Source organism: Pipistrellus kuhlii, unplaced genomic scaffold (assembly GCF_014108245.1).
Source record: "Pipistrellus kuhlii isolate mPipKuh1 unplaced genomic scaffold, mPipKuh1.p scaffold_m20_p_1, whole genome shotgun sequence".
Taxonomy (NCBI): domain Eukaryota; kingdom Metazoa; phylum Chordata; class Mammalia; order Chiroptera; family Vespertilionidae; genus Pipistrellus; species Pipistrellus kuhlii.
Genome location: NW_023425404.1, coordinates 176,726,804 through 176,736,635, shown reverse-complemented (window position 1 = coordinate 176,736,635; position 9,832 = coordinate 176,726,804). Strand labels below are relative to the sequence as shown.

Genomic DNA, 9,832 nt, shown 5'->3' with positions numbered 1-9,832 from the left:
TTCGATGTATTCTCCATACTGGACAGGCCACCCGTGGCCAACGGCTGCCAAGCGCTCATATATATTTTTTAAAATAGTTCTTTATTTTCAGTTAAGATCAAACGAATGTTAAATTTAAAGGACCACATTTACTTTCTTTTTTATTGGGGTGACATCCTATATAATAAAAGGGTAATGTGCAAATCAACTTAATGGCCGAAGGACCAGTCACTGCGATGTGCACTGACCACCAGGGGGAAGATGCTCAATGCAGGAGCTGTCCCCTGGTGGTCAGTGCGCTCCCACAGGAGGAGTGCCTCTCAGCTAGAAGCCAGGTGAGCTCACTGGCTGTGGCAGGAGCCTCTTCCATCCCCAAGTCAGCGCTCAGGAGCAGTGAGCAGGCGGGCGGGAAGGAGTGAGTGGTATCTCACTGTAGTTTTGACTTGCGTTTCCATAATGGCTAGTGAAGTTCAGCATCTTTTCATATATCTGTTGGTCATTTGTATATCATCTTGGGAGAAGTGTCTTTTTAGGTACTCTGCCCAATTTTAAATCGGATTGTTTGTTTGTTTGGTGTTGTATGAGTTTTTAAAACTATCTTTTGGATATAAATCTCTTGTCAAAGCTGTTTGCAAATATCTTCTCCCATTTGGTTGGTTGCCTTTTTGTTTTGTTGGTGGTTTCTTTTGCTGTGCAGAAGCTTTCTAGTTTGACGTAGTCCCATTCATTTATTTTTGCCTTTACCTCTCTTGTTTTTTGGATCAAATTCATAAAACTTTATCTAAGACCACGGTCTATAAGCTTAGTACCTATGTTTACGTCTATATAATTTTTTGTTTTAGGTCATACATTTAGGTCTTTGATCCATTTTGAACTAATTTTTACATGTGGGGACAAACCACAGGTTCATACTTTTTTTTAAAAATAAATATATTTTATTGATTTTTTACAGAGAGGAAGAGAGAGGGATAGAGAGTTAGAAACATCGATGAAAGAGAAACATCGATCAGCTGCCTCTTGCACACCCCCTACTGGGGATGTGCCTGCAACCAAGGTACATGCCCTTGACCGGAATCGAACCTGGGACCTTTCAGTCCGCAGGCCGACGCTCTATCCATAGAGCCAAACTGGTTTCGGCACGGGTTCATACTTTTGAAAAAAGAAAACAGCCGAGGATTCCATCAGCATTTTGAAGTAAGCCACTTCATAAAGTCCAAATAACCTAAAAACTATCATAATTTTTGGTTAGTAATAGTCATAATTTCACCTTAGTTTTATACTGTGCTCTGTTGTTCTGAAGAGGCTTTCTAACATAACAAATAAGAGAGTATTTCCAAATGTACAAAGTCTTGTGAGAGTCCAAGCACAAATTACTGCATTTGTTATATATTTCCACACTACTGAGGGAGATGGGTAGATCTAATTCCATCTTCACAGATGAGGGATAAACACAGGAGGACCAACATTTCAGCAGAGTGCGATGATGATGGTGGTATGAAGAGTGGGGGTTCGCATGGCCACACAGAGGGGGCACCTGGTCTACCAGTGGGTGAGGTGATCAAAGAAGATTTTTCGAGAAGAGATGAGAGTTGGGGGGTGGTGAGTGAAGGGCAGGTCTTTCCAGGCAGATAGAGAGGCACAGAGTGTATCTGAAGAAAGAGGGAGAGTGAAGAGTGGGTATCTGTTAGTTGGGATGAGAATTGAGGGTTTCCTACTGGAAAGCCCTCAGAGCTCCAGCACATGAAATGGACGAGAACTCATCCCTAAGGCCTCCTGTCTTCTGCCTTTAGGCCTTCATACACCTCTGCCTTTGCAAGATGAAGCTCTTTTCTGTCCTCTGTGTGTGGACCACAGGGCCTGTGCACCCTTTCTGTGAAAACGGCGAAAAGAGGAGAAAGAGACGAGAAATCAAGTTGTTGAGACCTGAGAGGTGCCGGGGATGGGAGGTTCCTAAATTGCAGTCGGCTTTAAGTCCTACAAGGGTTGCTCATGGCGCTATCTGAAGTCACTCTCTGTAACTCTTCTGTTTTGAGAGACACATGATTGAGGCATCCCTCCAGGTAGCCATTTGTGAAATATCACTGAAATCCTGCTTCTGTTTCTCACGCGGTAACAACCCTTTAGGAGAAATCCCACTGAACTCAAGCTCATTCACCTTCCACACTGATGATGCGGCCCAGGGCGGCTCTATCTCGGGCACATGTGACACACCGTCTGAAGATGGTCTGTCATGTCTATATAGGGTATCGCTCTAGCCTGGACCGGAGCTCCTCCCCGCCCTCCTCTCCCAGCTCCATATTTAGCATCTGCTAAAGGCTACGCATGTCATCATATAGCTCTTCCGTGCTCCTGCTACGGAATCATGCAGAGGTTTGTTCTTATAGCCACTGTGGCAGGCAATAAAGGTTTCTCCTCTGGCTTTAGTTTCAATTGAACCACAGGGAAAGCTGGTCTTATTCAACCACTTTACTGTTCGGGAAACCGAGGCCCGGAGAGCTGGCTTGGTGAGCCTCTGAGTACCAGATGGGCTGGGGGGTGAAGGTCACTTGACTGAACAGAGTCTTTTTCTCCCATCTGACTCTTTGGAGCTCTCTAGATGGCAAAGCTCAGACAGAATTTCTTTGTTTATGTATAGATATATTTTTATACTATAAAGATACCCCCCCCCCTTTTTTGTAGTCATAACTGGATATAAGATATACAGAGTATCTTTTGCAGGAAAAATACTCTTTAGAGCTACTTCAAAGTTCCCACTTATTAATAATTATCACTATGTTTATTTTATTATTTTAAAAAATATATATTTTATTGATTTTTTACAGAGAGGAAGAGAGAGGGACAGACAGTTAGAAACATCGATGAGAGAGAAACACCGATCAGCTGCCTCGTGCACACTCCCCACTGGGGATGTGCCCACAACCATTGACCGGAATCGAACTCGAGACCTTTCAGTCTGCAGGCCGACACTCTATCCACTGAGCCAACCAGTTTCAGCAATTATCACTATGTTTAGTAATTATTATCTAACAGTGATATTAATAAGAAATACTTGTTGTGTGTTTGCTATGTGTTGACTATGTACATATAGTATGTTTACATTACGCACTATGCTAAGGAATTTATACATCTAAGCACATAATACTCTCAACAACTGGTGATGTTGGTGCTATTACATTGATTTTACAGAGGAGGGAAACTGAGGCTGAGGTGGGTTAAGAATGTCCCTTAAGGTTGTCACACAAGTTTGGGCAGCCCAGATTCAACACCAGATCTACCCGACTTCGGAGCCCGTGTTCTTAACAATGTTGTCTCGTCAACTTCTTTTTGCAGATATTTAGTCAGGAAATTTGGCTTTTACTGAACCTCATTAGAGAGATTTTATTTGATAACCAAAAGTCTGGTGCATGTCCATTTTTCCTAGTTCTGGTCCTACTACATTGGGATCAGAATAAAGCTTAAAAAATGCCTTAACAGGTCTTAGATTTAACTAGGTAACAGGTGTATGTGCGTGCGAGCGTGCGTGCGTGCGTGCGTGAGTGCGTGTGTGTGCGTGCGTGTGCGTGTAAAATGTATTTAAGCCATCAGTAAGTCTAAGGATCTGAGGTTTGAGACCGATGGAGCCCAAGGAGACTTTGCTCCAAGGTCTGGAGACACAGATGTCCAGGACCATCCTCCATGACAGCGACCCACGATGGCCCTCAGATTGAATCAGCTGAACCTTGCACATCCTGGCCCTGTGCCATGGACACTCGGTGTTTGGCATTTTAAATAAATAGTAGTGCAAATTGGTCACATGATGGCTCTCTATAGATCCCAGATGCCAGGTGCTGTGCTGAGCCAGACTCTCCACATGCTGAATTCTTACAATAGTTACACGAAAAAGGCACTTTCTTCTTCTCATTTTCTATGAAAAACAAAACAAAGCAAAACAAAAAACAAGACTCAGAGGGGTTAAGTAAGTTAACCTCTTAAGTTAAGTAACTTAACTTAATCAAGAATTTATTTGATCTTTTCATGAAACTCAGCTTTTGTGTGGTTAAAAAAAAAGTGAATACATGAAAATCATGAGTTATTTGATTAGCTCATTTGCAAAGGCTATTTTATCTAATTAAACCAACAGAGACCGAGGGTTGGCAAGGATAAAAATGTCTTGGAGCTGAAACCAGTTTGGCTCATTGGATAGAGCGTCTGCCTGGGGACTGAAGGGTCCCGGGTTCAATTCTGGTCAAGGGCATGTACCTTGGTTGCGGGCACATCCCCAGTGTGGGGGGTGCAAGAGGCAGCTGTTCGATGTTTCTCTCTCATCGATGTTTCTAACTCTCTGTTCCTCTCTTCCTCTTTGTGAAAAATCAATAAAAAATATATTTTTTAAAAAATGTCTTGGAGGTGGATGGCAGGATTTAGAGGAGTGACCTTTAAAAGCTGAAGCAGACCTGCAGGTTGGCTTTACATTGCTTTGCGTGTGACATGTCAGGAAGATCCCCGGCAGGGAGTTTGTAAGCCTGGATTGTATTCATAAGCTGTACTTTGGATTTCGGTCTGAAAGACCTTTCCTTTGTCTGAGGCAGGGCTGGCCTGGTGATGATGTCCCTTGGCAAATAGGTCACTGTCTCCACTGCTGGTCTCATCCCCGGGGACTCGCTCACCTGCAGTGAATGAGGATTTATTTGATCTTTTCATGAAATTCAGATTCTGTCTTATTTTATGCAGTCTTGTTGAAGTGAGAGGCACTGAATGTGATTACTTTTCAGCAAGTTATTTTGTTTAACCAGGGGCCTATCGGAGTTCTGATATAGAGGTAGCTATCCAACAATGTTGAAAGCAATGCACTTGTGTGCATATAAGCATAACCCGTGGACACACAATGGGGTGGTGAGGGCCTGGGGTTGAGACGGGAGCACGAGCTGGCTGGAAGAGTTTAATCGGGGAAAAAGGAGGACCTATGTAATACTTTCAACAATAAAGTTAAAAAAAACAAACACGCACACACACAAAAACCCCCACAAAAAACAACACACCACATTGAAAGAAAGAAATAATTTAACCCTCACATCTCTGAGGAGCAGCTCCTAAATTGATCATAACGGTGCAGATGTGCAAAATGAGGCTCGGAGACCAAGCAGTGCCTGCTCCAAGCCATGTTGCTGTGTAAGTGATGAAGTCTTAGCTCAGATGCAGAAACGCAAGGACAGTGCCCTTTCCATTAGAACAGTAGCCACTTTTTTGGGGGGGAAAAAAACAAAACAAAATTCAAGGGGGGAAAAAACACACACAGCAAATTTTTAGAGTTCTGGTCATTTCTTTTCTCTGACCTCAACACACATTCCCACATAAACCACGGACTGGCTGGTTAATCCATCAGTGAAAGGGAGTGCTGGTGATGCCTCGGCCCATTACCGGCCTCTCCCTGCAGTTCCCGAAGCGGCTGGGATCCATTAGAAACTGAAGCGGGAGAGCGCTGCCAGCTGCCTTCCCTGCTTCTTGGGGCGGAAGCCAGAGAGAGAGAGAGAGAGAGAGAGAGAGAGAGCGAGAGAGAGAGCGAGAGAGAGCTGTTTGAAAACGGCTCATTCACACACCAGGTTGCTGTCGAGGTCTTTTTCATGTTATGATCAGAGCAGTTGCTGGTGTTTTTTTGTTTTTGTTTTTTTTATCACTAGGCTGATTTTTCGAGATAAAATCAGCTTCTGCTTCTTGACTGGGTGGAGCTGCGGGTGCATGAGCTGGGGATAAGCAGATCCAAGCCCTCTTTGCTGGGAAGAGTGGGTTAGGCGAGTCGGGGAGGGCAGCTCCACTGAGGTGGGCCCCACGTTGAACCCGCTCGCCAGGAAGCAAGGGCCCAGTCTCATCCAAAAAGGAAAAAGAAAGACTCAATGTTCCCTCTTCTCTTTCTGTTCCAGCTGAAGACCAGACTCTGGGGCTTTTCGAAGTAGACCGAGGTCTCTCTCGGGTGCATGGAGAGGAGTAGCGCTCTGCAGGCTGCTGTTGGAGACTCTGGGACCACAGACCCATCCCGTGTTTATTCCCTGCGTTGGATGGCATTGGCCTCGGCCACCCAAGGGTTCTGAACGCGTAAGGAGGGATCCAAGCTGGGAAGATGCTGAGCTCCATCAAGTGTGTGCTGGTGGGGGACTCCGCCGTGGGGAAGACCTCCCTGTTGGTGCGCTTCACCTCCGAGACCTTCCCAGAGGCCTACAAGCCCACGGTGTACGAGAACACGGGTGTGGACGTCTTCATGGACGGCATGCAGATCAGCCTGGGCCTCTGGGACACCGCCGGCAACGATGCCTTCAAAAGCATCCGCCCCCTGTCCTACCAGCAGGCCGACGTGGTGCTGATGTGCTACTCCGTGGCCAACCACAACTCTTTCCTGAACCTGAAGAACAAGTGGATTGGCGAGATCAGGAGCCACTTGCCCTGTACTCCCGTGCTGGTGGTGGCCACCCAGACGGACCAGCGGGAGGTGGGGACCCACAGGGCCTCCTGCATCAGTGCCATTGATGGGAAGCGACTAGCCCAGGACGTGAGAGCTAAGGGCTACCTGGAGTGCTCGGCCCTGAGCAACCGGGGGGTCCAGCAGGTGTTTGAGTGTGCCGTCCGGACTGCCGTCAACCAGGCCAGGAGACGCAACAGGAGGAAGCTCTTCTCCATTAATGAGTGCAAGATCTTCTAACCCCCAAGAGACTTCACCCAACATGCATTTACTCACCCGCCTCAAAGACTAATGGGCGCAGGGAGAGCCAACAGTAAGGGTGGGTGCTCTTCCCGGGTACCTCCCGGGCAGTGTGTGCTCTGTTGATGGGACTTGGTCGCTGGTGGTTTTATTAAGTACACTCTGCAAACAGACTCCTCATCCTGGCCAACGAGGCAGTCTCTTGAGAAGCTGGAACGAATATTCTATCTCTGGTTAAGAAACTAAAAAGGTCCCCATAATTTTGGACAGGGAAGTCGAGTTTTCCAAAGAATTCTATATTTAAAGACATGTTTTATTTAAGTGGTAACCAAGTGTAGAGCTCTTGTACATAATTAGTTTTCGTGCTTGGGAAGTCTTTTCCTACAGACTCACAAACACACTCCGGTGTATGTGTGTGTGTGTGTGACATGACCTTACAGGACTCCGCCGTGTGTTCGGGGTGTTATTTTCACCTGAAGTAGTAAGTTTTGTTGAAGCCACTTGCCTACCTGATTTTGCTAGGTGATCAGATTTGAAAAGGACTGCCAGCCAATCCTTGCTATTAATTCTCCGCCCAGCTGTTAGCCAATTTGTGTATAAAATACATTCGATAACATATGCTACTTTAATACTGCCTAATGAGTTTAACAGTTACCCGTCTGTTTTCCTGTAATTATATGTAAAAAAGGGTTTCTTATTTATGGTACTACCTTTCACTCAATGAACTCCCATGATGCACTAAGTATTCTCTTTTATTTACCAAAACAGATGAAAGGAAAACCGTTTGGGGAGGGAATCTGACTGCCTCCAAGTAATGGCAGCAGAGCTCAGAACAGAATTTAAAAGTCTCCTTTTCCTTTGGGAACCACTGCACTTTGCCTGGGTTTTCCGACACTGGCCCCCCCTGGCTGGCTGCAGGCCTTGTGAGTGAGAGCAGGCTCAGCGTTCTGCATGCTGGTAATCTGGGGAATTGGTTACTTGAGCTCTTAACTGACCTGGAAGGGCAACTATAATTTATTAATTTTAGGATGTAATCAGAGTAATGGCTAAGGTGTCTATGTACATATGTGTGTGTGTGTGTATAAGGGAACACAGGTACAACTTATAGCTTTTCCTATTTCATCCATGTGAAGCACCAGAGTTAAAACAAAAACAAAGACAAAACAAAAGCCCCACAAATTCCAAGTACAGGGAACAGGAGAACTGTATAGCCAATTTTCAGATAAAATCTTATCAGGGAAAATACTGAATGATGACTCCGCCTTAAACCTCATTCTATCTAAAAAGCTTCAAAAACAATGGTATCAATCATCTGTTAACGTTGAGAACAGAGACCATGTAACTCAAGGAAGAAATTGCAAATGCTGGCACCGGGTACCTCATTCACTCACCTAACCCAATAAAACTCAGAACCACTCTGTACCACGTTTGTTAAAGTACATCGTTGTTATGTTATAATGTGGCCATTAGATACAAATGGTAAGGCACTTACTTGGCATAAATGACTATGATTAAACTTATGTTGACATAAACCAAGCCAATTGTTGAGTTTCCTTATGTGGTCAGGTCTTGATAGCCATAATCGGTGTTAAAAATCAAATGTGTGCTCATCTCCACACTTTCCTCTCTCTCATCCACATCCAGTAAAAGGCCTGGAAGCTGGATCTTAAGTCTTTGGGGCCGAGGCTCCCTCAGTTTCCAGGGCTGATGTATCTCCTTCCACCCAGCCTTCTCTAGTCCTCCAGTCCTGAGGCTTGTCCTCGCCTCTGTGGCACCTGTGTCCTTTGACTCGAGACCCTTGTATCCAACTCTCGGGATTGCACATCGAGGGTTGGAGGGCTTAAACCTGACCAGGCTGGGGAGGCGATGGGAGCTCACCTTCTTCAATACCCCTGTTGATCCTTGTCTTTTTCATCAACGGTCTTATATAACGCATACAGATTCTCCTTCAGGATCAGTCTTTTTTAAAAATATAGACATTTTATTGATTTTTTTACAGAGAGGAAGGGAGAGGGATAGAGAGTCAGAAACATCGATGAGAGATAAACACCGATCAGCTGCCTCCTGCACACCCTCCACCGGGGATGTGCCCGCAACCAAAGTACATGCCCTTGACCGGAATCGAACCCAGTCTTGAGTTCACAGACCGATGCTCTATCCACTGAGCCAAACTGGTTTCGGCCAGGACCAGCCTTTAGTGGGGAGACTATTTAGCTTGTGAGCAGGAGTGACTTTGTATTCACTACCATGGGCTTTCCCCATGCTATTTTCCTTTGTTGTTGAAGGGAGATGAGGGCACAGGTATCTCCGAAGGGGGGAAGCCCAGGTCCCTGATTCACAGTGAGGGACGAGGAGGTGATTCCATTCGGAAGGAGGAAGGGAAGGCCAGAGAGGGCATAGTCACCTGGACAGACACACCAAGGAGCCTTCTGCCTGCTGGCAGGAGCCACGCCTAAAGGTTCCCTCTGGAACCCTCCCACTGAGAACAAGAATCTGTGTGTACACCTTCCTAGCGATGGGACCTGGTGGAAAATGGAGGCTCACGGGTGTCTGTCTCCCCTACCAGGCTATAAGTTCTTGAAGGCAGAGCTACCTCCCAGGTGTCTCAGTGCCCCCAGAGCCAGCACAAACGTGTTGAATTAGAGAGGGGAAAGGAATTGGGCTGCTGTGTCGCAAAGCGGGTCTGGGAAGCAAGCAGACCCCCACTGGCCTTGCAGGGGTTAAGAAGTGAAAGTGGCCGAAACTGGTTTAGCTCAGTGGACAGAGCTTCAGCCTGCAGACTGAAAGGTCCCGGGTTCGATTCCGGTCAAGGGCAAGTAGCTTGGTTGCGGGCACATCCCCAGTAAGGGGTGTGCAAGAGGCAGCTGATGGATGATTCTCTCTCATCGATGTTTCTAATTCTCTATCCCTCTCTCTTCCTCTCTGTAAAATAAATAAAAAAATAAAAAAATAATTAATAAAATATATTTTTTTTAAAAGGTGAAAGTGGGTCATTTTTGTCGGAATCCATGCAATGCATGTTCTACATGAGTGTACATTTATGTTTACCTGCCTAAGCTCAGGCTCACGTTTCTTGGACTTGCACAGCCTTGCTGTTGGCTAGAGCAGGTTGATTTCTTAACGATTGCAATGCTAAGTATGCTCTTAGTTTACATGAAAGAGTTGATTGGAGTGGTGGAGTTA

At 45.7% G+C, this 9,832-nt stretch overlaps 1 protein-coding gene across 1 annotated transcript; it reads left to right on the top strand.

Annotated features, from left to right (window-relative positions):
- Positions 1 to 5,931: 5,931 nt before the first annotated feature.
- RHOH (ras homolog family member H) lies at positions 5,932 to 8,180 on the top strand. Its single transcript, XM_036418014.2, has one exon. It carries the CDS (start codon positions 6,074 to 6,076, stop codon positions 6,647 to 6,649), a length of 576 nt encoding a protein of 191 aa, XP_036273907.1. The 5' UTR covers positions 5,932 to 6,073; the 3' UTR covers positions 6,650 to 8,180.
- Positions 8,181 to 9,832: the final 1,652 nt, after the last annotated feature.

Bases quoted from the DNA above. Each gene is read 5' to 3' on its own strand.
- RHOH (XM_036418014.2), top strand. From the start codon at position 6,074: ATGCTGAGCTCCATCAAGTGTGTGCTGGTGGGGGACTCCGCCGTGGGG.